Here is a 26540-nt window from a genome sequence, read left to right on the forward strand (position 1 = left end):
TTTTTCCCATGAAAGGACCTGTGTAGTCCACATGGATGCATGACCATGGCTTGGCGGGCCAGGACCAGGGGCTAAGGGGGGTTTCCCAACTGGGCACACGTGTTGCACCTGCAAACACAAAGTTCCAGGTCTGCATCTATCCCTGGCCACCAAACGTGTGACCTGGCAATTGCCTTCATCATGACAATACCCGGGTGCTCATTGTGGAGTTCTCTGATGAACACCTCTCTGCCCATCTGGGGCATGACTGCACGGTTTCCCCATAGTAGGCAATCGGCCTGAATCGAGAGTTCATCCTTGCGCCTGTGAAATGGTTTAAATTCCTCAGGGCATGCCCCATACGTGGCTGCCCAGTCCCCATTAAGGACACATTTCTTGACTGAAGACAGTAGTGGGTCTTTATTAGTCCAGACTTTGATCTGACGGGCTGTCATGGGTGAGCCTTCGCTTTCAAAAGCTTCAACAGCCATGACCATCTCAGCAGCATGCTCGGTTGCCCCCTCGGTGGTGGCTAGTGGGAGCCTGCTGAGTGCATTGGCGCAGTTTTCAGTGCCATGTCTGTGCCGAATTGTATAGTCATAGGTGGCTAACGTGAGTGCCCACCTCTGTATGCGGGCCGATGCATTTGCATTTATGGCCTTGTTGTCGGCCAAAAGGGACGTTAGGGGTTTGTGATTTGTCTCCAGCTCAAACTTCATGCCAAACAGGTACTGGTGCATTTTTTTTTTACTGCATATACACATGCAAGCGCTTCCTTTTCTACCATCCCGTAACCCCTTTCTGCCTGGGACAGACTTCTGGAGGCGTAAGCTACCAGCTGTAGCTGACCCTTGGCATTAATATGCTGCAACACACACCCGACCCCATAGGACGACGCATCGCAAGTTAAAACAAGTTTCTTACATGGGTCATATAGCGTTAACAGATTGTTGGAACATAACAAATTGCATGCTCGATCAAAAGTACTTTCCTGGCTGTCTCCCCCAGACCCAATCGCGACCTTTGCATAGGAGCACGTGTAGCGGCTCTAGCAGCGTGCTCAATTTGGGAAGAAAGTTACCAAAATAGTTCAGGAGCCCCAGAAACGAACGCAGCTCCATCGTGTTACGGAGTCTGATGCTCTCTGGATCGCTTCTGTTTTGGACGCAGTCGGTCTGATCCTGTCTGCTGCTACCCTCCTCCCCAGGAATTCTATTTTTGGAGCTAGGAAGACGCACTTCGCCTTTTTCAGTCGCAGCTCTACCCGGTCCAGTCTGCGTAGCACCTCCTCCAGGTTGTGGAGGTGTTCTTCAGTATCGTAACCCGTGATGAGGATGTCGTCTTGAAAAACCACCGTCCTTGGAATCGACTTGAGGAGGCTTTCCATATTTCGTTGAAAGATCGCAGCGGCCGAGTGAATCCCGAACGGACATCTGTTGTACTCAAACAACCCCTTGTGTGTCGTGATGGTGGTCAGCTTCTTCGACTCACTTGCCAGTTCCTGGGTCATGTAAGCTGAGGTCAGGTCCAATTTTGAAAAAAGTTTGCCACCGGATATCGTCGCAAAGAGGTACTCCGCTCTCGGTAGCGGGTACTGGTCTTGGAGTGACACCCGATTGATGGTGGCCTTGTAATCACCACATATCCTGACCGACCCATCAACCTTGAGCACCGGCACAATCGGGCTCGCCCAGTCACTGAATTCGACTGGCGAGATGATGCCACACGAGGCCCATACTTGAGAGAGAAGGTCACTCTGTGACCAGTCCTTTATTAGCCAGCACTGAAGTGATGAAGGTGGGTGGAGCTTCCCCTTTTATACCTGAAAGTCCAGGTTAGGAGTGTCTCCCACAGGTTCACCACCTAGTGGTCAATGTTCTCACAGTGTACAACTTAGGTCAGTTTATACATGGGTTACAGTGACAGTTGAATACATGACAGTCAGCACTAAAAATAGCCATTCAAGCAAAACCACAGAAACAAAAAATTCAAACATGTCTGTCAATCACTCCTCCCGCTCCGGTTGATGCCGGTTGATGGATTCTGGCTCGCTATATTGATCGACCTGACATCTGTCCCAGGATAACCAATTTGAGTTCATGAAGCAACAGCCATGTATAGCAAACTAGCATAACGCAAGTCAAACTGATGCCTGAATTTTAGAGTTAGAATTTCCTGGGCCTTCCGCTGCGGGTAGTCGGACGGAGCGTTGCCTGCTTCAGCTACCACACGCTGATTCCCGGCCCAAGTTAAAATTGACCCGAATGTCAGTCGGCATTTCCATCACAGGGAGAAACTGAGCCAAGCATGGTTGGGTCTTCCAATAAATGTGCACAAACAGCGCAGGGTACTATCAGAAGCAGGCACCCGGGCCAATGACCTCGCCTCCAACGTGTGGGCACTGAGGCTAACTACAGCATGTATATACCATGCCAGCTGTGATGTACAGACCAGAGCCTGAGATCTTCCTGCCCTATATGCCTCAATCAACAGAGCTCCTGTTCCTGAAGATGTTGATTTAAAATCAAATAGGTTTTCCATAGCGTCCTATTATGTATATTTTCTGTATCCAATATTAATGCCTACACTACTCTTCCTGCAGAAGGAAGTGAGGTTGATGTGACAATAAACCCAGCTCAGTGCAGGTTAGGATACTTACAAGCATATATCTCTTTCTCTGCAAGTACACAATTAAATGTTTGAGCAGCAGTTGAGAACGTGAGAATCCTGCTGCACTGCCAGGCAAGGCCAAGGAGCCCCCAAAAATTACACAAATGATCTAGATGTTGGACAATTGGTCAGGGTCAGGGGCACCTCTTTGCGGTGGGTGAAAGTCCCACTATACCGAAGATGCACCTCAGTTACACTAAAGCGGGAAATCCATGTCATTATCTTTTCTTCGGCATCATCCAAAGGGAGCTACTCGGTTGATGTATTTTCAGCTCTTGTACTCATTGGCTGACCCACTGGTTAACAATTCTCAAGAAAGGTATCTCGCTATTGTCAAAATGTTGCTCGTAATGGATTGTTAACATTTTCAACATTTTTCCCTCACGTGCCCCATGTCTTATTACAAACTATCTGCAGTGTGTAGACCTTACCTGAACGAAGCAGGCGTGCTTGAAACATTGCAGATATTAAAATGGAAAACACAAGAGCCAACACTTTTGTACCAATTTCCTGTTTGTAACTTAGTGACTATTTCCCATACCTTTACTTCCACACACAAACTGTTTGCTCAACTGACCTTTTGGTGCTGAACATTTTGACAATGTCTCGTTTCTCATGTAAGATTTGGATCGTAGACAGGATGGGTGTGCTGTCACCTTCAGTTGGCCTGATGAAAAAGCAGGAAACAGGTTAAAAACAATTCATCTACAACTAGACTTAAATTGATGAACTTCATTGTTGGTCACAGAAACTTAAAGTATAGATTGAGCAAGGTGGCTTAATCCAATAGACCCAATCCTTCCACAGACTCCATGCAATTTACTCTATCAATTGCACAGCATCCTATATTTCAGCAGAGCTAAAAGTTCCTCTGAAATTTTTTCCTGATATTCTGCATCTATTAATGTAACTGGGTAGGCCCAGTCAACTCCAGACCCACTGCATTCCAAAAGGTATATCTTCTCTGCCCCCTTTGACTTGGAACCACAGTGCTGATGGATATGTCTTATCCTTATAGCCTTCAATTCCTTCCTGAGAGAGATATTTACCGAGCGTATCTCTATAATACATGATCACAGTAGGATTACCTGTTGTTGCTGCTACATATATTTGATTTTTGCATGATGGGGTAAGTTGCAATCCATACTCTTATACGTGGCTTGTTAATTCTGTACGTATGTCCTCTAGTTCAGCCATAACTGTTGAAGTTAAATAATCTACTTACATAACTAATGTCGCTCATCATTTTAAAGAACTGTATCCTCTCATTTTTTTAAAGATATACATCCTCAATATTTTTTTCTCCAATGAAAACCAGTCCAGTTCTCTGATTAATTCTTGTGTTGAATTTAGTGCAAGATTGCTTTTTGACACAATGGGTTGGAAATTCTGCAATAGTTGCAGAGGTGGCAGGAACAATTAGTAGGCAGTTTGTGTACACCCAAATAAGACACATACATTGAGCTCCAATTTCTGCATCAGAGCTCATTATATATGCAGAGCAAACTCCCAGTGTGATTTGAGCCTTCTGCCGGGAGTTTGTGTAGTTGGGGGAAGGGAGCAGAGTGGACGAGGCTATCTGGCATAGCTGCAACAATTTAAAGGAGTTGCAGACTGCAGCTTTAACGGAGCCATGTCCATGAAAAACTGGATGGTTTGCAGATTTGCAGTTGGAACAAAATGTGTGCCAAAGGAGGGTTGGGCTATTTGGTGCTCCAGTGCAGAATGCTTGCAGGAAGTGTCAGCCTTCATGATTGCAGTACAGCCTTCAACCGCCTGAGGAAAAGAGTGCTCGAAGACCCGGTCCACAAATCTACCACCAAGCTCATGGTCTACAGGGCTGTAGTAATACCCGCTGTCCTGTATGGCTCAGAGACATGGACCACGTACAGTAGACACCTCAAGTCGCTGGAGAAATACCACCAACAATGCCTCCGAAAGATCCTACAAATCCCCTGGGAGGATAGACACACCAACATCAGTGTCCTCGACTAGGCCAACATCCCCAGCATTGAAGCACTGACCACACTTGATCAGCTCCGCTGGGTAGGCCACATTGCCCGCATACAAGACTCCCAAAGCAAGCGCTCTACTCGGAACTCCTTCATGGCAAACGAGCCAAAGGCAGACGGAGGAAACGTTACAAGGATACCCTCAAAGCCTCCTTGATAAAGTGCAACATCCCCACTGACACCTGGGAGTCCCTGGCCAAAGACCGCCTTAAGTGGAGGAAGAGCATCCGAGAGGGCGCCGAGCATGTCGAGTCTAGTCACCGAGAGCATGCAGAAAACAAACGCAGGCAGCGGAAGGAGTGTGTGGCAAACCAGACTCCCCACCCATCCTTTACTTCAACGACTATTTGTCCCACCTGTGACAGAGACTGTATTGTACAGTCACCTGAGAACTCACTTTTAGAGTGGAAGCAAGTCTTCCTCGATTTTGAGGGACTGCCTATGATGATGATGATGATGATGATGATGATGATGATGGAGTGCACGTAAAGCAGGTTTCTGGGCAACACAAAATCTGCCACATTAAGCCTATCCAACATTTCTCTATACCAGGTTGATGGGAAAGAATGTAAACACACAGGCCTAGAAATTGGATTAGTCCCAGAAACGGACGGTGTCACGGGCCAGCGCTATTTGCCTGCGCCTTTGAAAATAGTCCAGGCAGCACGCAAAATTGGTGCTGCCTGCTCATTATAATGATTGCAGCGCTATTCTCAGCGCTAAACACGCTGCTGATTGGCTTAGCACTGAACAGGGGGGCCAATATTAGGCACAGTCTAATGGCCGGTAATGTTTAGTCCAGGCTCTCTGCACTACTTAAAGGGGAGGTGGTGTGTTACAGCAGCACTTGATTGTCAGTCAGGCTGAAGACATGGCTCATGGCTGATGGGACTCCTGTGGCACTGCAGCCAGTGCTGTTTACAACAATTAAGATGGGGTACCTGATGTTAGCAGCCATCTTACAGCTTGTGTGTGTTTGTGAATTGTACTGAAGATATAACAAATGGTGATGAGAATGGGATAATCGGAAAACAAAGCTGCAATTTTTGTTGGTGGAGGATTCAGCCAACCGACAGAGAGACTTTTTGAGAGCTTCTCTGTTTTGATTAACAGCCACAAATCCAAGGTAAGTTACAAGCACACTTGTTTGAACAGCCAGAGTCCAGATGGCTGCGCCTATGGGAATAATAGGGTGTTTGGAGGAGTTTCAACGCGACCGTGAAAGGTTCAGAGCATATGTGGAGCGGCTAGAAATGTTTTTCGCTGCAAATATCATCAAAGTCCCCAATGTTGAAAACCATAACCGAGTGGTGGTAGAAAGACAATGGGCTGTTTTCTTAACTGAAGCAGGGCCCGAAGTGTATGAAACCCTGAAAAATGTGCTTGTGCCCGTCAAACCAAAGAACATAACTCTTAAGCAGATTCTAACTAAGTTAGAACAGCACTACAGTCCTGAGCCCCTGGAAATTGCTGAAAATTATCGTTTCGGAATAAGAAATCAGTTAACCGAAGAAAATATCAGTAAGTATATTGTAGCATTAAAAAAGCTATCTATTCACTGTAATTTTGGAAACTTTCAGGACCGAGCATTGCGTGACCGCTTTGTTTGTGGGATGAAAAATGATGTGATCAGAAGAAAGTTATTGACAACGTTTAACTTGACTTTTGATTTAACGTGTTGGACTGCTATGTCAATGAACATGGCCGACCAATATTCCAGAGAATTTCATACTAGTTCCAGTCGTCAGACAACCGAGGTGAATCGCCTGCAGGTTAAAAGTACAAGGCAGTTGGGCCCCAAGGTCTCAGAAACTGGCAATGGTAACAGAGCATTGAAGTCCTGCTATCGGTGCCTGGGACAACACATTGCTCAAAGTTGTCCATATGTGAAGGCAGGAAAACTGGGCATCTTGCGAAGGCATGCTGACTAAAGAGTAAACCAGCTTTCAAAGCTATAAGTAGAAATCCCCAGAGACTACATAGCATGGAAGAAAAACAACAGGACAAGGAGTTTTTAGAGCTACACATCATCAGGAGCACGAGGTTAACAACAGCAATTCGAAAAGTATCAACCACATAGATGTTGCAGAAACCAAGATACCCATGGAAATCGACACTGGTGCATCCGTGAGTGTAGCACTGGAGTCGCTATACCTCAACAAATTGCGTGATTTCCCACTTGAGAAATCCAAGATAGAGCTGCAAGGCTACTCAGGAGAGAACATTCCTGTGGTAGGTCGTATCACCGTACCGGTGGAATACAAGGATTAGTAGTGGCAGGAAGCATAGAAACATAGAAAATAGGTGCAGGAGTAGGCCATTCGGCCCTTCGAGCCTGTACCACCATTCGATAAGATCATGGCTGATCATTCCCTCAATATCCCTTTCCAGCTTTCTCTCCATACTCCTTGATCCCCTTAGCCATAAGGGCCATATCTTACTCCCTCTTGAATATATCCAGTGAACTCTCTGCGGCAGGGAATTCCACAGGTTAACAACTCTGAGTGAAGAAGTTTCTCCTCATCTCAGTCCTAAATGGTCTACCTCTTATCCTAAGACTATGTCCCCTGATTCTGGACTTCCCCAACATCGGGAACAATCTACCCACATCTAACCTGTCCCGTCTCATCAGAATCTTGTATGTTTCTATGAGATCCCCTCTTATCCTTCTAAACTCCAATGTATAAAGGCTCAGTTGATCCAGTCTCTCCTCATATGTCAGTCCGGCCATCCCAGGAATCAGTCTGGTGAACCTTCGCTGCACTCCCTCAATAGCAAGAACGTCCTTCCTCAGGTTAGGAGACCAAAATTGAACACAATATTCCAGGTGAGGCCTCACCAAGGCCCTGTACAACTGCAGTAAGACCTCCCTGCTCCTGTATTCAAATCCCCTAGCTATAAAGGCCAACATACCATTTGCCTTCTTTACTGCCTGCTGCACCTGTATGCCAACTTTCAATGACTGATGTACCATGACACCCAGGGCTCGTTGCACTTCCCCTTTTCCTAATCTTCCACCATTCAGATAATATTCTGTCTTCGTGTTTTTGCCCCAAAGTCGATAACCTCACATTTATCCACATTATACTGCATTTTGCTGAGTTAGAAGGACAACAATTGTTCATTGTGATTGATAGCCCAAGTGGGTCGAGGTGTTTCCAATGTGGGAAATAACAACATGTAAAACATTAGACATTTAAGGAAGATTATTTTCTTCATTTGACCTCCCAGAAGAAATTGTTTCTGATAATGGACCACAATTTTGTTCAGAAGAATTTGCACAGTTCACGAGCAAAAATGGCATGAAACATACCAAGGTTGCACCATACCACCCTGCTTCAAATGTTGCAGCAGAGTGCACAGTACAAATTGTAAAATGTGCCCTCAAATCCAAATTCAAAGAAACGACAGTTGTCATTGGACCACAAATTGGCTAATTTTTTAATTACGTATCGTAATACTCCTCATACAACTACTGGTAGAACATCAGCAGAGTTGTTCCTCAAACAAACCAGATTCTCGTTGTTAAAACCAAATTTGGCACAGTCCATAGAAGAAAAACAATTAAGACAGAAAGAGAATCATGATAGTGGTAGAGTAAAACAGAGAAATGTGAAATTAAATCAGGTGGAGAGAGTGAAGAACCATCACCATAAATGGTTAAAGTGGTTACCAGGAAGAGTGGTGAAGATATGTGGTCCTCGCACATATTAGGTCAAGATGTTTGATCATGGACAGGTTAGATTTGTTCACATTGATCATATTTTACCTACAGACGTGGAAGTAGTTGAAGGTGGGAATAATTCGATTATTTCTGACTCATCAGATAGCTTTGATACCAAGTAAAGTACCAGTAGCATATCCTACATCAAATGTACTGGAAACAAATCCAAGAGAAAGTCAGAATTTTAAGTCTGAGTCCGAGTCAGGCAGACAAACAGTCTGAAGTTCGAGAATTCAAATGGAAATCAAGGGCATCCCTTGGAGGAAAACTTTCCTCAGGATCAGCCTCAAATGAGTAAGTTCGACACTATGTTTGGAAGGTTCTGTTCGAGAGCTTCATTTGTAAATATGGCAAAATAAGTCCATATCTTTTGTTATGTATAACCATACAAGTATGTGTGATGATTAGTTGTTATGATTACTTCTTCATTAAGGAGGGAGAAGGGGTGGTACTGGAAAGACTGGCTGTACTTAAAGTAGATAAGTCACCAAAACCGGATGGGATGCAACCTAGGACGCTGAGGGATGTAAAGGTGGAAATTGCATAGGTATGGTCATAATCTTCCAATCTTCCTTAGATACAGGGGTGATGTCAAAGGACTTGAGAATTGCAAATGTTACACCTTTGTTCAAAAAAGGGTGCAAGGATAAACCCAACAACTACAGGCCAGTCAGTTTAACTTTTAGAAATGATAATCCAGGACAAAATTGTCACTTGGTCAAGTGTGAATTAATTGAGGAAAAACAGCACGGATTTGTTAAAGGAAAATAGTGTTTAACCAACATGATTGAGATTTTTGGTGAGGTAACAGAGAGAATTGATGAGGGCAATGCGGTTGACGTGGTGTACATGGATTTCCAAAAGGCATTTGATAAAGGGCCACATAATAGACTTGCCAGCAAAGTTGAAACATAGAAACATAGAAACATAGAAACATAGAAAATAGGTGCAGGAGTAGGCCATTCGGCCCTTCTAGCCTGCACCGCCATTCAATGAGTTCATGGCTGAACATTCAACTTCAGTACCCCATTCCTGCTTTCTCGCCATACCCCTTGATCCCCCTAGCAGTAAGGACCTCATCTAACTCCTTTTTGAATATATTTAGTGAATTGGCCTCAACAACTTTCTGTGGTAGAGAATTCCACAGGTTCACCACTCTCTGGGTGAAGAAGTTCCTCCGCATCTCGGTCCTAAATGGCTTACCCCTTATCCTTAGACTGTGACCCCTGGTTCTGGACTTCCCCAACATTGGGAACATTCTTCCTGCATCTAACCTGTCTAACCCCGTCAGAATTTTATATGTTTCTATGAGGTCCCCTCTCATTCTTCTGAACTCCAGTGAATACAAGCCCAGTTGATCCAGTCTTTCTTGATAGGTCAGTCCCGCCATCCCGGGAATCAGTCTGGTGAACCTTCGCTGCACTCCCTCAATAGCAAGAATGTCCTTCCTCAGGTTAGGAGACCAAAACTGTACACAATACTCCAGGTGTGGCCTCACCAATGCCCTGTACAACTGTAGCAACACCTCCCTGCCCCTGTACTCAAATCCCCTTGCTATGAAGGCCAACATGCCATTTGCTTTCTTAACCGCCTGCTGCACCTGCATGCCAACCTTCAATGACTGATGTACCATGACACCCAGGTCTCTTTGCACCTCCCCTTTTCCTAATCTGTCACCATTCAGATAATAGTCTGTCTCTCTGTTTTTACCACCAAAGTGGATAACCTCACATTTATCCACATTATACTTCATCTGCCATGCATTTTCCCACTCACCTAACCTATCCAAGTCGCTCTGCAGCCTCACAGCATCCTCCTCGCAGCTCACACTGCCACCCAACTTAGTGTCATCCGCAAATTTGGAGATACTACATTTAATCCCCTCATCTAAATCATTAATGTACAGTGTAAACAGCTGGGGCCCCAGCACAGAACCTTGCGGTACCCCACTAGTCACTGCCTGCCATTCTGAAAAGTACCCATTTACTCCTACTCTTTGCTTCCTGTCTGACAACCAGTTCTCAATCCATGTCAGTACACTACCCCCAATCCCATGTGCTCTAACTTTGCACATCAATCTCTTGTGTGGGACCTTGTCGAACGCCTTCTGAAAGTCCAAATATACCACATCAACTGGTTCTCCCTTATCCACTCTACTGGAAACATCCTCAAAAAATTCCAGAAGATTTGTCAAGCATGATTTCCCTTTCACAAATCCATGCTGACTTGGACCTATCATGTCACCTCTTTCCAAATGCACTGCTATGACATCCTTAATAATTGATTCCATCATTTTACCCACTACCGATGTCAGGCTGACCGGTCTATAATTCCCTGTTTTCTCTCCCTCCTTTTTTAAAAAGTGGGGTTACATTGGCTACCCTCCACTCCATAGGAACTGATCCAGAGTCAATGGAATGTTGGAAAATGACTGTCAACGCATCCACTATTTCCAAGGCCACCTCCTTAAGTACTCTGGGATGCAGTCCATCAGGCCCTGGGGATTTATCGGCCTTCAATCCCATCAATTTCCCCAACACAATTTCCCGGCTAATAAGGATTTCCCTCAGTTCCTCCTCCTTACTAGACCCCCCGACCCCTTTTATAACCGGAAGGTTGTTCGTGTCCTCCTTCGTGAATACCGAACCAAAGTACTGGTTCAATTGGTCCGCCATTTCTTTGTTCCCCGTTATGACTTCCCCTGATTCTGACTGCATTTGTCTTTACTAACCTTTTTCTCTTTACATATCTATAGAAACTTTTGCAATCCGTCTTAATGTTCCCTGCAAGCTTCTTCTCATACTCCATTTTCCCTGCCCTAATCAAACCCTTTGTCCTCCTCCTTGAAGCCCATGGAATAAAAGGGACAGTGGCAGCATGGATACAAAATTGGCTACTTGACAGGAAACAGACAGTAGTGGTGAACGGTTGTTTTTTAGACTGGAAGGAGGTATACAGTGGTGCTCACCAGGGTCAGTACTAGGACCACTGCTTTTCTTGATATATATTAATGACTTGGACATAGGTGTACTGGGCACAATTTCAAAATTTGCACATGGCACAAAACTTGGAAGTATAGTGAACAGTGAGGAGGATAATGACAGACTTCAAGAGGACATAGACAGGCTGATGGAATGGGCAGACACGTGGCAGATGAAATTTGATGCAGAAAAGTGATACATTTTGGTAGGAAGAATGAGGAAAAGCAATATAAACTAAAGGGTACAATTCTAAAGGGATGCATGAACAGAGAGAGACCTGGGAGTATATGTGCACAAATTGCTGAAGGTGGCAGGGCAGGTTGAGAACACAGTTAAAAAAGCTTACAGGATCCTGGGCTTCATAAATAGAGGCATAAAGTACAAAAGTGTGAAGTTATGATGAACCTTTATAAAGCACTGGTTCGGCTTCAAGTGGAGTCCTGTGTCCAATTCTGGGCACAGCACTTTAGGAAGGATGTGAAGGCTTTAGAGAGGGTGCAGAAAATAATTATGAGAATGGTTCCAGGGATGAGGGACTTCAGTTACGTGGATAGATTGGAGAAGCTGAGGTTGTTCTCCTTGGAGCAGAGAAGGTTAAGAGGAGATTTGATGGAGTTGGTCAAAATCATGAGGAGTTTAGACAGGGTAGATAGAGAGAAACTGTTCCCATTGGCAGAAGGGTCAAGAACCAGAGGACACAGATTTAAGGTGAATGGTAGAAAAACTAAAGACGACATGAGGAAAAACTTTTTTAGGCAGCGAGTGGTTATGATCTGGAATATACTGCCTGAAATGGCGGTGGAGGCAGACTCAATTGTGGCTTTCAAAGGGGAATTGGATAAATACTTGGAGATGAGAAAGTTGCAGGGCTGTGGGGAAAGAGCAGGGGGGAGTGGGACTAAATGAATAGCTCTTTCAAAGAGCTGGCACATGCATTATGGTAAGAATGGTCTCCTTCTGTGCTCTAAGATTCTAAATGATTCTATGTTAAATGGGCTGCCAATTCACAATATCGCACTATCGCACAAAGTCATAGACTACCCCAAATAGCTGGAGTCAGAAGTCGGGGGCTAATTTCCATTCCTTACTCACTGAAGGAAAAAAGTTTGCAGGGCTACGGGGAAAGGGTGGGGAAGTGGGACTGACTGAAGTGTTCTCGCAGAGAGCCGGCACGGGCTTGATGGGCCCAATGACCTCCTACTGTGCTGTAACCAGTCTATGATTCTGTGATGGAGCCTGAATTTGCAGTTGGCGACAAACCTAAAGACTAAACTGCCAACATTGCAATTAAATCCACATCTACCTTGAGCGATCCCCCTGCAAGAACTTCCTTTGAAATGCTGCAGAGTTCCATGCAGCATACCCACCACGGAGCCCAGGAGCATATACAAACCTGGGATCACATGTGCTGGTTATTTTACTTCTTGATTCAGAGAAGATGAGCTTTTCTATAAGCTATTCATTAGGATATGGACAGCTTTAATGCTCCCTGTAGCTGGTATGTCTGTGCTTAGCTTCAGCTAGCAGCTGACTCTGATGGCAGAAATAAACCAGCACCATCCCAGTCATTTGATCCACACCGCTAGACAAAGTGGCTGGAATAATCCTTACCAGAACCAGTCTCAGCACTGTGGCACACTGACATTTAGTACTGATGCATACAGCAATGTATTCTGCAACAAAAATTTGTACATGGACTGAAATAACAGCTTTATCTCGAACTGCATTCATCATCTTGCTTCACTCTTGAACTTGTTTCCTATCCCAGTTCATGTTCTGGCTGAGAGTTAATAACTGATGAGAGATCATTCTGTGATGTGGTAATGTTAGTCATGGTCCTTGGCGGGATATATTCTAAAAATATCCGTCAATCTACAAGATGCACTGCAGCAACTCGCCATGGCTTCTTCAGCAGCACCTCCTGTAAAGTCCTTACTCCACAGTATGAAACCACACGAGGCACATTCTGCGGACAAGGTCACTCTGTGACTTGAACTCTTTATTCACAGGACTCCGAAGACCGTGACCCTGCGTGGGGCCTCCCTTTTTATACCTGTGTGATCAGGAAAGGAGTGTCTCCCACAAGTTCACCGCTTGTGATCAAGGTGTGCATCTAGGTTGAGTGTTTACAGTAATACAGTGGTGTTACATTGTGGTTACATACATGACATCACCTCTCCCCCAAAGTCTTATTGGGATCATAGGTTTAGTTTTTCAGGTGGTCTACCGCTCCCTCGTGGAGCGCCGCAGTTGGGGCTCTGGTTGTTGGACACTGACGTGAGTGTCACCTGTGGTGATTCCGGCCTGTCCGGGCTGACTGCAGGGACTGTGTATTCTTCTAATTGCTCTTGTTGCTCATTCACTGGTGGTGTTGTGAGCTCCATCTCATGGTCTTCTTCAGGTTCCTCCGTGTCGATGCTGAATCTTTTTTTTTTAAACTTGGTCCAGATGCTTACGGCATATCTGACCATTGTTGAGTTTTACCACGATGACCCTATTCCCCTCTTTGTCAATTACAGTACCCTCAAGCCATTTGGGCCCCATGGCGTGATTGAGGATGAATACAGGATCATTTATTTCTACACATCTCCCCCTCGAATTACGGTCATGGTACTCGTTTTGTGACTTGCGCTTGCCCTCAACTATCTCAGTCAAGACTGGGTGAATGAGGGACAACCGAGCTTTGAGTATCCGTTTCATAAGTAGCTCTGCGGGCGGGACCCCCGTGAGCGAGTGCGGTCGGGACCTATAGACCAGCAGGAGACGCGATAAGCGGCATTGTAGGGAGGGTCCTTGAATCCTGAGCATACCTTGCTTAATGATTTGGACCGCACGTTCTGCCTGGCCATTGGAGGCTGGCTTGAACGGCGCAGTCCTGACATGGTTGATGCCATTGCCCGACATAAACTCTCGGAATTCGTAGCTTGTGAAACATGGGCCATTATCACTAACCAGGATGTCCGGCAAGTCATGGGTTGCAAAGATCGCACATAGGCTTTCCACGGTGGTAGATGACGTGCATGAATTCAGAATGATGCACTCGATCCATTTCGAGTACGCATCTACCACAATAAGGAACATCTTACACATGAACGGGCCCGCGTAGTCAACATGAATGCGTGACCATGGCCTGGTGGGCCAGGGCCACGGGCTAAGCAGGGCCTCCCTGGGGGCATTACCAAGCTGGGCACACGGTGTTCCAGGTCTGAATCAATTCCGGGCCACCAAACGTGTGACTGGGCAATGGCCTTCATCAGTGTCTGGGTGCTCGCTGTGGAGTTCCCAGATGAATGCCTCCCTGCCCTTCTGGGGCATAACTACCCGGCTGCCCCATAGTTGGCAGTCAGCTTCGATGGAGAGCTCATCCATCCGTCTGTGGAACGGTCTGATCTCCTCAGGGCATGCTCCGTGTGCGGGCGCCCAATCCTCAGTCAGGACACATTTCTTAATCAGGGATAGGAGGGGATCTCTGTTTGTCCAGATTTTGATCTGGCGGTCTGTGATGGGGCAGCCTGTGCTGTCAAAGGCATCGACAGCCATGACTATCTCGGCGCTTTGCTCTGCTGTCCCCTCAGTGGTGGCCAGTGGAAGCCTGCTGAGCGCGTCAGCGCAATTTTCAGTGCCGGGCTGGTGCCGGATGGAATAGTCATAAGCAGCCAGCGTGAGAGCCCATCGCTGTATGTGAGCTGATGCATTGGCATTGACAGCCTTGCTGTCTGACAACAGGGATGTTAATGGCTTGTGGTCCATCTCTAATTCAAACTTCCTACCAAAGAGGTACTGATGCATTTTTTATAACACCATAGACACATGCAAGCGCTTCCTTCTCGACCATCCCATATCCCCGTTCTGCTTGAGCGCGCGACCTGGAGTCATAAGCCACAGGTTGTAGTTGACCCACAGCATTGCCCTGCTGCAACACGCACCCAACCCCATAGGACGATGCATCACATGTCAGAACCAATTTTTTTTTACAGGGGTCGTACAGGGTCAACAACTTGTTTGAACAAAGTAGGTTTCGCGCCCGATCAAAAGCCCGTTCCTGACAGTCCCCCCAAAACCAATCGCAACCCTTACGCAGGAGCACATGTAGCGGCTCCAACAATGTGCGCAAGTTCGGCAGAAAGTTCTCGAAATACTTCAATAGTCCCAGGAATGAACGCAATCCTGATGTGTTGCAGGGCCTGGGTATTCTTCGAATGGTAGTTTAGATTCGTTGGCCAGTTCCTGGGTCATATCGGCTTAAGTGAGGTCCAACTTGGTGAACAGCTTGCCGCCTGCCAGTGTGGCAAAGAGGTCCTCCGCTCTCGGGAGCGGGTATTGATCTTGTAGGGACACCCGATTGATGGTGGCCTTGTAGTCGCCACAGATCCTGACAGAGCCATCCGCTTTTAGGACGGGAACGATGGGGCTTGCCCAGTCGCTGAATTCAACAGACGAGATGATGCCCTCTCTCAACAGCCGGTCCAATTCACTCTCGATCTTTTCCCGCATCACATACGGCACCGCTCTGGCTTTGTGGTGCACTGGCCTGGCGTCCGGGTTTAGTGCCTTTGAAAGTCCCGACGCCAGGTTGGAATAGTGAATCGAATTTGTTGTAGGACTTGTGAGCACGAACTTCGCTCCACAGATGACATTACGTGAACATCCCCCCATTTCCTGTTCATCTCGGCTAACCAGCTCCTCCCCAACAGTGCGGGACCATTGCCCAGGACAATCCAGAGCAGCAGCCGATTCACTAACCCATTGTGTGTGACAGCCAACATTGCACTGCCTAGCACCGGGATGAATTCTTTAGTGTAAGTCCGTAATAATGTCTCAATATGTGCTAATTTGGGTCTACTGGCTTTAAGTGGCCATAGCTTCTCAAATTGCTGAACGCCCATGAGTGACTGGCTGGTCCCAGTGTCCAGCTCCATGAGTACGGAGATACCGTTTAATAAAACCCTCATCATCATTGGGGGCGTTTTGGTGTATGAACTGTGAATATTCACCACATGGACCCGCTGCACCTCGGCGTCCATCGATTTGCCCTAAAAGTCATCCTGCCTCAAAGAACCCTCTTGTGGTCCATCTGCCTCATATATTCATCTGTTTGCAGACTTCCTGCACATTCGACTAAGTGGCCACTGAGATTGCAGTTCCTGCAGACAAACTGTTGAAATCTGCAAGATATAGCTGAGTGTTTTCCCCCACACCCCCAGCATGAGTTGCAGTTTCCGTTGTTGGGAACAAAGGGACTATGGCCAGGCATTCCGCGCTGACTGTCCCTTTGACTGCTCTCAAGTACCCTATTAGTGGGTGTCAATGGCCCCATCCCAGGCTGCATTGTCCACTGTGATGGCGTGAACGTCCGTTCAGCCTGCCATTGTCTCTATTGAAGTCCGACTCTGGGGTCTATTGCTCTGGGGAGTGTCAGACTGTCCCTGCCTGCCTGCGGGGTTCTGAGTCACATTGATGATGTTGACTCCCTGATCCATCGGCGCGTTAGAGGAAGAATTGCGCGCGTATATTATTTTCCTCTTTTCCTCCCCCGCCATGAAAGTTTGAGCTATCAACGCCGCTTCCAAGGTCAAATCCTTGTTCTCAATTAATTTGCGGAAAATTCCCGCATGACCGATGCCCTCGATAAAGAAGTCCCTTAGCATCTCCCCCCTGCAGGCATCTGTGAACTTACGCCGGAGGTCCGCTACGAATTCGGTATGCTCTGTCCTTCACGACATCGGTGGGTGTAGAATCTGTGTCGGGCCATATGTATGCTACTCGCCGGTTTGAGGTGCTCCCCGATCAATTTGCAAAGTTCTTCAAAGGTTTTTTCCGCCGGCTTTTCAGGTGCTAGTAAGTCCTTCATGAGCGCGTAAGTCTTTGTTCCGCAACTGGTCAAAAGATGAGCCCTTCGCTTGTCGGCCGCTGCATCTCCCAGCCATTCTTTCGTAACGAAGCTTTGCTAAAGCCTCTTGACAAAATCGTCCCCATCTTCCCCAACGCAGTACCGTTCCTCTGTGCTACCGGTGGCCAGTCTCGTGGGTCGTGAATTCCCGTTTCTCGTCGTCAATGTAAAGTCCTTAATCTACAGTATGAAATCACACGAGGCACATTCTGGGGACAAGATCACTCTTTGACCTTGACTCTTTATTCACAGGACTCCAAAGACTGTGACCCTGCGTGGGACCTCCCTTTTTATACCTGTGTGATCAGGTAAGGAGTGTCTCCCACAAGTTCACCCCTTGTGGTCAAGGTGTGCATCTAGGTTGAGTGTATACAGTAATACAGTGGTGTTACATTGTGGTTACATACATGACACCTCCCAAACCCCGATCTCTACATCCTAGAAAGGAGAAGGGCAGCATCACTTCCACGTTCCCCTCCAAGTCACACACCATTCTGACTTGGAAATATATCGCCGATCCTTCATTGTCGCTGGGTAAAAATCTTGGAACTCCCTCCTTAACAGCACTGTGGGAGTACCTTCGCCACACAGACTGCAGCGGTCCAAGGGGGCGGTTCACCACCACCTTCTCGAGGGCAATTAGGGATGGGCAATAAATACTGGCCTTGCCAGCGACGCCCACATCCCAGGAACGAATAAAGAAAAAAATCTTTAGTAATTAAGCACCAAACATCCCATGTGACGACACATGTTCGGGACATTTAAAATTGAAACTGCTTCCGTTCCCATGATTTAACTTGAAACAAACACAGCAATCTACAATGATTGTTCTGAATTGGCATTTGCTAATTGTAAACCATTTTCTTGCAGGATACAGAGCCTAACAGGATGATGTACAATATACTATCAATGGTACCTATTCATTGTGTTGCGTGTTAGAACTTCATTCCCAATAAAAAAAAGCTTTCTTCAGGTCTCCTTATGCTGTGCAAACAGACTTCGTGCACCTGCTTGCACAAGACTTAAAAATTGAAACCAGAGTGGGTGGACGTTTCACCAGCTGGTTGATTTCCGTCAGGAGGTGAAAGATGTAACAAAGTCTCCATGTTTTCATAACTTGACAGATCGCAAGTCTGGGCTTTAGCACATGCGCACAGTTTCAAAGGTGGTATGATGGCGAACACAAGAACATCCGAAACAGGAGCAGGAATAGGCCATTCGGCCCCTCGAGCCAGCTCCACCATTCAATAAGATCATGGTTGATCTTCTACCTCAACCCTACCTTCCCACACTATCCCCATATCCCTCAATTCCCTGAGTTCCCAAAAATTTAGCGACCTCTACCTTGAAGATAAAATAACAACTGAGCATACACAGCTCTCTGGGGTAGAGGATTCTAAAGATTCACAACCTTCTGAGTGAAGAAATTTCTCTTCATCTCAGTCCGAAATGGCCGACCTCTTATCCTGAGACTATGACCACGTGTTCTAAATTCCCCAGTCGGGGGAAACATTTTCTCAGTCAAGCCCCTTAAGAATTTTATATGCTTCAATTAGATCACCTATCATTCTTCTAAACTCTAGGGAAAATAGGCCTAGTCCACTCAATCTCTCCTCATAGGACAATCCCCTATCCTAAGAATCAGTCTAGTGCACCTTTGTTGCACGTCCGATAAGGCAAGTATGTGTTTCCTTCGGTAAGGAGACCAGAACTGTACACAGTACCCCAGGTGTGGCCTCACAAATGCCCTGTATAATTGTCCTAAGACTTCTTTACTCATGTACTCTAATCCCTTTGTAACAAAAGCTAACATACCATTTGTATTCCTAATTACTTTTCCACCTAACTTTGTATCATCAGCAAACTTAGATATGTTACACTCATTCCCTTCATCGAAGTCATTAATATAGATTGTAAATAGCTGAGGCCCCAGCACTGATCCTTGTGCTATCCCTCTAGTTACAGCCTGCCAACCTGAAAAGCTCACGTTTATTCCTACTCTCTGTTTTCTATCCGTTAACCAATCCTCAATCCATGCTAATATATTACCCCCAATCGCATGAGTCCTAATTTTGTGTAATAACCTCTTGTGTGGCACCTTATCGAATGCTTTTTGAAAATCCAAATACATTACATCCACTGGTTCCTCCTTATCCATCCTGCCAGTTACATCTTCAAAAAAACTCGGTAACAGATTTGTCAAACACGATTTCCCTTTCATAAAATCATATTACGATTTTCTAAGTGTCCTGTTACCACGTCCCTAATAATAGATTCTAGCATTTTGCCTACTACTGATGTCAGGCCAACTGGCCGATAGTTTGCCGATTTTTCTCTTCCTCCTTTCTTAAACAGTGGGGTTATGTTTGCTACCTTCCAATCTTTGGAGAACACTGACAATTCGCTGACATGCCAACCACACATTCAGGGCCAATGTTACTGACTCGACTTATCCATATCACAAGAGTCCACAGTTCAAAACAATGCATGAATTATGTTATTTCTGGGAAAACTTTTGAAAATTGACAAGCTTTATATTTGATTAGTATATTTATTTTGTTCTTTTACAACTCCAACCCTATTATTGAAGAAAATGAATATTTTATTTTTTGGTTTGCAAGAAATTTGCATTCAATTCAGAACATTGGCTTTTTTGTTTGATAACACTCCTTTGAAGCGCCTTGGGACCTTTTATTATGCTAAGGGCGCTATATAAATAAATGTTGTTGTGAAAAACATCCAGATAAATGGTGGTTCTGACATGTAATGTACCGAAATCCAGTAAAAGTGCCTGCTATGGGCCTGAAGTAATTCAATTCACTTATTTAGGTAAAAAAGGAGGATAAATGTCAGCATTAACATGTTAGGAGCTGGTCTGCAGTCAGACAACTTACACGGATATTAAAGTGAAAATAATTGTCATACTGCAGTATTTACCTACAAAAATGTCATTTTTCTAAAATTTGTACACCAGAAATTGAGCATTTGGAAATAATTTATTATAATTGCAAGGCACTCTGGCACAGCGCTTCAGTAAACTTTTATATATTCACAACACAAAGAGCAAGTGGTGAAATTAATTTAGACCTAGGCAGTAACAAGAAAAAAATGGAAGCCACACATGCTTGATCTAACAAAGTGCACCCTTAAACTGTCAACCAGCAATAGTTCATCATCATCATAGGCAGTCCCTCGGAATCAAGGAAGACTTGCTTCCACTCTTAAAATGAGTCCTTGGGTGGCTGAACAGTCCAATACGAGAACCACAGTCCCTGTCACAGGTGGGACAGATATTTGTTGAGGGTAAGGGAGGGTGGGACTGGTTTGCCGCACGCTCTTTCCGCAGCCTGCGCTTGATTTCTGCATGCTCTCGGCGATGAGACTCGAGGTGTTCAGCGCCCTCCTGGATGCACTTCCTCCACTTAGGGCGGTCTTTGGCCAAGGACTCCCAGGTGTCAGTGGGGATGTTGCACTTTATTAGGGAGGCTTTGAGGGTGTCCTTGTAACATTTCCTCTGCCCACCTTTGGCTCGCTTGCCGTGAAGGAGTTCCGAGTAGAGCACTTGCTTTGGGAGTCTCGTGTCTGGCGGAGCTGATCAAGTGCAGTCAGTGCTTCAATACTGGCCTGGTCGAGGACACCAACGTTGGTGCGTCTGTCCTCCCAGGGGATTTGCAGGATCTTGCGGAGACATCGTTAGTGGTATTTCTCCAGTGACTTGAGGTGTCTACTGTACACGGTCCGTGTCTCTGAGCCATACAGGAGGGCTGGTATTACTACAGCCCTGTAGACCATGAGTTTGGTGGCAGATTTGAGGGCCTGGTCTTCGAACACTCTTTTCCTCAGGTGGCCGAAGGCTGCACTGGCACACTGGAGGCAGTGTTGAATTTCGTCGTCAATGTTTGCTCTTGTTGATAAGAGGCTCCAGACGTATGGGAAATGGTCCACGTTGTCCAGGGCTGCGCCGTGGATCTTGATGACGGCGGTGGGGGGGGGGGGGGGGGGGGGGGAGACAGTGCTGTGCGGCGAGGACAGGCTGGTGGAGGACCTTTGTCTTACGTACACCTCAGTAAATACGTCGACTATGTCCTGGAGTTCAGCCTCTGTATATGCGCAAACACAGGCGTCGTCCGCGTACTGTAGCTCGACGAGAGGTTGGGGTAGTCTTGGACCTGGCCTGGAGATGGCGAAGATTGAACAGGTTCCCACTGGTTGTGGAATTTAGTTCCACTCCAGCAGGGAGCTTGTTAACTGTGAGGTGGAGCATGGCAGCGAGGAAGATTGAGAGGAGGGTTGGGGCGATGACGCAGCCCTGTTTGACCCCGGTCCGGATGTGAATTGGGTCTGTAATGGATCCGTTGGTAAGGATCACGGCCTGCATGTCGTCGTGGAGCAGGCAGAGGATGGTGACAAACTTTTGGGGGCATCCGAAATGGAGGAGGATGCTCCATAGACCCTCACAGTTGACAATGTCAAAGGCCTTTGTAAGGCCGAAGGCGGCCATGTATAAGGGCTGGTGCTGTTCCCTGCATTTTTCCTGTAGCTGTCGCGCTGCAAAAATCATGTCTTTTGTGCCCCGTAGGGGATGAAATCCGCACTGTGTCTCCGTGAGGAGCTCCTCGGCCACAGGGAGAAGACGATTGAGGAGGACTCTAGCAACGATACCAGTCGCTGATAGCAGAGAGATTCCTCTGTAGTTGCCGCAGCAATAATACACGTGTTTGCATACATTCTCTACAAGGTTGCATTTGGTGCTGAAGGTGTCCTTGTAGCAATGGTAGGTAAGGATGAACAAGCAAACCAAATTGTCTAGCTTCAATGTTCCATCAATGGTGGTACTGCCTGTTACCTAAAACTGGTGCCAGAAACTTATACCATCATTTCAGCCATGCCAAGGAATATGGGTAAGAACTACTGTCATCCTGATGTGTACATCTTTAGTTTAAGATTTGGATTTTCATTTCATCTTTGGAAAGGCCAAATTTCAAACCAACTAATGCTGAAGCTGAACACAAAGTCCAAAGTTATTCGAATATTCATTCCCTACAAGTGGTCACACTTCAATGTCCTCCTGCCAAGCCGGAAATTGTTTTGGAATAAGAAATGGGTGGATTTTATATTAAAGTCTTCATGAAAAGGCAGCTCTTGACGTTTGTTTTCCTCTCCTAAAAGACCATTAAGACAGTATCTATTTCAGCACTTTGCCAAAGCATGCTATGGCAGGTTCATATGGCAGTTTTGATTGTTGCCAATATTATTGCTTTAGGAATGAAGTGTAAAATTGAAAGACCACTCTTATGACGAGCAACCTGATACATACTGGCAGTAACTAGAGTAATGTCTGTAAGCAATATTAGTACACAAATGCTTAATGATAGCATGACATTCCTTTGTCTGCTGTGGAAACAAAGGCCTAGAAATTCATTATAGCCAAGAAATGTTTAGACTAAAAATTGATAAATAGCGGCGGTTGAAAATCATATATGCTTTTTTTACTGCTTAAAGGAGAGGTCCATTGATGCTGCAGCACCTCATTCTCAGCACGGTTGGGTGTGCAGCTGCCTCAACAACCCATAAGAAGAATAAGGAGAAGGAACACTTATTTAGAAATCCTGATGGCAGATCGCCGCCCCAGGGAGAGAGCCCGGAGATTTTTCTATCAAGTTTTGGAGCCGTTGGTTTTAACGGCGTAGAGAGCGGACCTGTACCTGGCAACTGGCAGGAGGCCCTCACCTCAAGTCTGCCGGATTATGTGGAGGGAGGTGGCACACCACGTCATGGGTAGCACTGTAATCCCCAGAACCCCGACACAGTGCAGGAGAATGTTCGACGCACTCATACGGGTGGTCAGGGTAAGTGAAGGTTTCAACAAATGCTACATTCCACCATCCATACCACAAGCTTCACACACTACTCAATGCACCACACCCCCAACACTCGCCCACCAAACTTTACCTAGCAACACTCACACCCGCATCTCACACCTTGCACACAATGACAGCTATTCAACTATGAGACACAAGGGTTATTAGTTATTAGAATTCATGTGATATGTTTATAGATACATTTATTAAATGTGTTTGGAATATCTTGTGGTCTCTCTCATTTCACCTTTGTGCCCAGGGGGACGCTATGATATGGTGTGAGACAGGGATTGTATGATGGAGATGTGATGAGCTATGGATATCTGGGGTTTCATTCATGTCAATCGGAGACTGATGAGCCCGTCACGGACAGCCTGTCCAGAAGGCCGATTGTCTTGCTGCCTCCACCCTCCCTCCTCATCCTCCTGAGGTAATCCTGCAGCCCCTATGACTGAGAGGAAGTATTCACAAATAATGAGTAACTTCTGCACTTAAATCACTGATGAGAGTTGTTTCAGTTGCAGGAAGTGGAAAACAGGCACTGAAGCTGCAGAACCATGTTATAAGAACATGAGAACATAAGAAATAGGAGAGGAGTAGGCCACCTGGCTCCTCAAACCTGCTCCGCCATTTAATAAGATCATGGCTGATCTGATCTTGGGCTCAGCGCCACTTCCCCATCCACTCCCCATAACCCTTCATTTTCTTATCATTCAAAAATCTGTCTATCTCCACCTTAAATATATTCAATGATCCAGCCTCCACAGATCTTTGGGGCAGAGAATTCCACAGATTTACGACCCTCTGAGAGAAGAAATTCCTCATCTCAGTTCTAAGTGAGCGATCCCTTATTCTTAAACTATGCCCCTTAGTTCTAGATTCCCCCATGAGTAGAAACATCCTCTCTGCATCTACCTTGTCAAGCCCCCTCAGTACCTTATAGGTTTCAATAAGATCACTCTCATTCTTCTGAACTCCAATGAGTGTAGGCCCAACCTACTCAACCTATCTTCATGTCAACCCTTTAATCTCCGGAATCAACCTTGTGAACCTTCTCTGAACTGCCTCTAATGCAAGTATACCCTTCCTCAAATACGGAGACCAGAACTGTACGCAGTACTCCAGTGTGATCTCACACTGTTAGTTGCAGCCAATTGGGGATGTTACCTTTAAATATCGCTGCTGCAGCCTGCTTGCTGCTGGAAGATGCCAGCTCTCCCTGTCCTTGTTCTGCATTGCTGTTAAGATAAGTGGCTATAATGAAGTTGGGAGATCAGACGTCCAGTGAGCGTTGCATACTCACTGACGTCACGATCTCTATGATGGCGAGATCAAAGGCGATCGGGTTTACCAGCAGCGCTACCGGCAACACCGATATGGCGTGTGGCGCTGAATCCGGCATCAGCTGTCATTACAGCTGTCAACAGCATTTCAGCACCATCTCTGGTGAAAACCACACGAATTTCTAGTCTAATATCTTTATAAAATAAAGGGGTTAATAATGCCATTTAAATAGTGGATAAAGGAAAGTTGTCCAAATGCATCAAACAAACTAATACTACACATATATTTTTAGATTCGTATTCCCAGAATGCAAAAGGAAATGATCAGCCATTAAATCAGCACTTGATTCATACAGAAGGCAAATATGGAAAAAAAATCACATGCCATTCAGGAGGTCTGCTCTTTCATTGGCTGCAAACATTTGATTCGACAAAAAATTGCTTTGTAGATCACAAAGAATACAAACCAAGCAAGGTGTCTCTGACAGAAAATGCTGGAAATACTCAGCAGGTCAGGAAGCATCTATTGAGAGAGAAACAAAGTTAACGTTTCAGTTCAATGATCTTTCATCAGAACTGGAAGAAGTTAGAGATGAGATTTTAAGCAAGTAGAGGCAGGGAAAGAGGGGAGGGGAGGAAAGAACAAAAGCGAAGGCCTGTGATAGGATGGAAGGCAGCAGAGATTAAATGACAAAAGGGATGATGGTACAAGACAAAAGGAGATGGTAATACGATAAGTAAACAAACAAAAAAGGTGTCTAGAATAGGTGTAAATGGGAATGGCAGAATCATCAACTGCCGTCTGAAAAAAGAGGGGCAGAGGGTATGGTCTGAAATGATTACAGCCTTCAATTCCACATTGTGTTCAAAGTGGCGAATTTAAAGATGAGGGGCTGGATTTTCAGGTCCGTGTGCTCTGGGTGAGCCAGGTCGGGAGCTTCGGGTCGGGTTTTGCGGCAGCGCTTAGAAGCACTGCCGGGAACAGCCACGCCTGGGTATGCAACACTTCTCGTTGCGACACCGGCGCGAGTTTTGACACACATCTAACATGTACGTCCCAAAGCGCCCCCCGCGATGACCGCCAGGTAAAAGATAGCAGTCCAGCCATGCCGGCAGCAGTGAGGTAGGTAAAGTGCTAAAAAGGTAAGTTCCAGTGTTTATTCTTTTATGCGATGTGTTGTGGTGGCGTGGACAATATTTTTGGAATGTTTTTGAGGTATTTTGGCCCCCCTCCCGCCAAAGGCCACACTCGGAGTGCTCCCGGTCCCGCACTATAATTGGCAAGGTTCCCATTTTTGAGCTGCAAAAGTTGTAGAACACCTCCCTTCGCGCTGCACCCCTGGCACAGCGCACAGATGACAAAAATTACTCCCCAGAGCGCAGACGTTCCCCAGTTATTACTTTACCGCCCCGCCTCCGTTTTCGCCCCGAAAATGGAGAAACCGAAAATACAACTTGAGGTGCTGTTCCTCGCGCTTACGTTGAGCTTCATGTGTGCAATAAAGGTACAAGAAGTTATCATGGGTGACATTAATCTATATATTGATTGGGCTAACCAAACTGGTCGCAATACTGTGGAGGAGGATTTCCTGGAGTGTATCAGGGATGGTTTTCTAGACCAATATGTTGAGGAACCAACTAGAGAGCAGGCCATCCTAGACTGGGTCTTGTGTCATGAGAGAGGATTAATTAGCAATCTTGTCATGCGAGGCCCCTTGGGGAAGAGTGACCATAATATTGTAGATAGGCAATGGCAGACATTTAAAGATCAAATGGATGAACTACAACAATTGTACATCCCTGTCTGGTGCAAAAATAAAACAGGGAAGGTGGCTCAACCGTGGCTAACAAGGAAAATTAGGGATAGTGTTAAATCCAAGGAAGAGGCATATAAATTGGCCAGAAAAAGCAGCAAACCTGAGGACTGGGAGAAATTTAGAATTCAGCAGAGGAGGACTAAGGGTTTAATTAGGAGGGGGAAATAGAGTATGAGAGTAAGCTTGCAGGGAACATAAAAACTGACAGCAAAAGCTTCTACAGATATGTGAAGAGAAAAAGATTAGTGAAGACTAATGTAGGTCCCTTGAAGTCAGAATCAGGTGAATTCATAATGGGGAACAAGGAAATGGCAGACCAATTG

The 26540-nt window shown here is 45.9% G+C and overlaps 1 protein-coding gene across 1 annotated transcript in view; it reads right to left on the reverse strand.

The window, feature by feature from the left end:
• LOC139247801 (oxidation resistance protein 1-like) overlaps positions 1–26540 on the reverse strand; it is a 297497-nt gene that overhangs the window by 198067 nt on the left and 72890 nt on the right. Inside the window, exon 2 of the mRNA XM_070871805.1 lies at positions 3227–3316. Coding sequence (XP_070727906.1) covers positions 3227–3243 — 17 coding nt within the window. The 5' untranslated portion in view covers positions 3244–3316. The remainder of the gene's footprint in view (positions 1–3226; positions 3317–26540) is intronic.

This window comes from Pristiophorus japonicus, chromosome 1, assembly GCF_044704955.1.
Source record: "Pristiophorus japonicus isolate sPriJap1 chromosome 1, sPriJap1.hap1, whole genome shotgun sequence".
Taxonomy (NCBI): Eukaryota; Metazoa; Chordata; class Chondrichthyes; family Pristiophoridae; genus Pristiophorus; species Pristiophorus japonicus.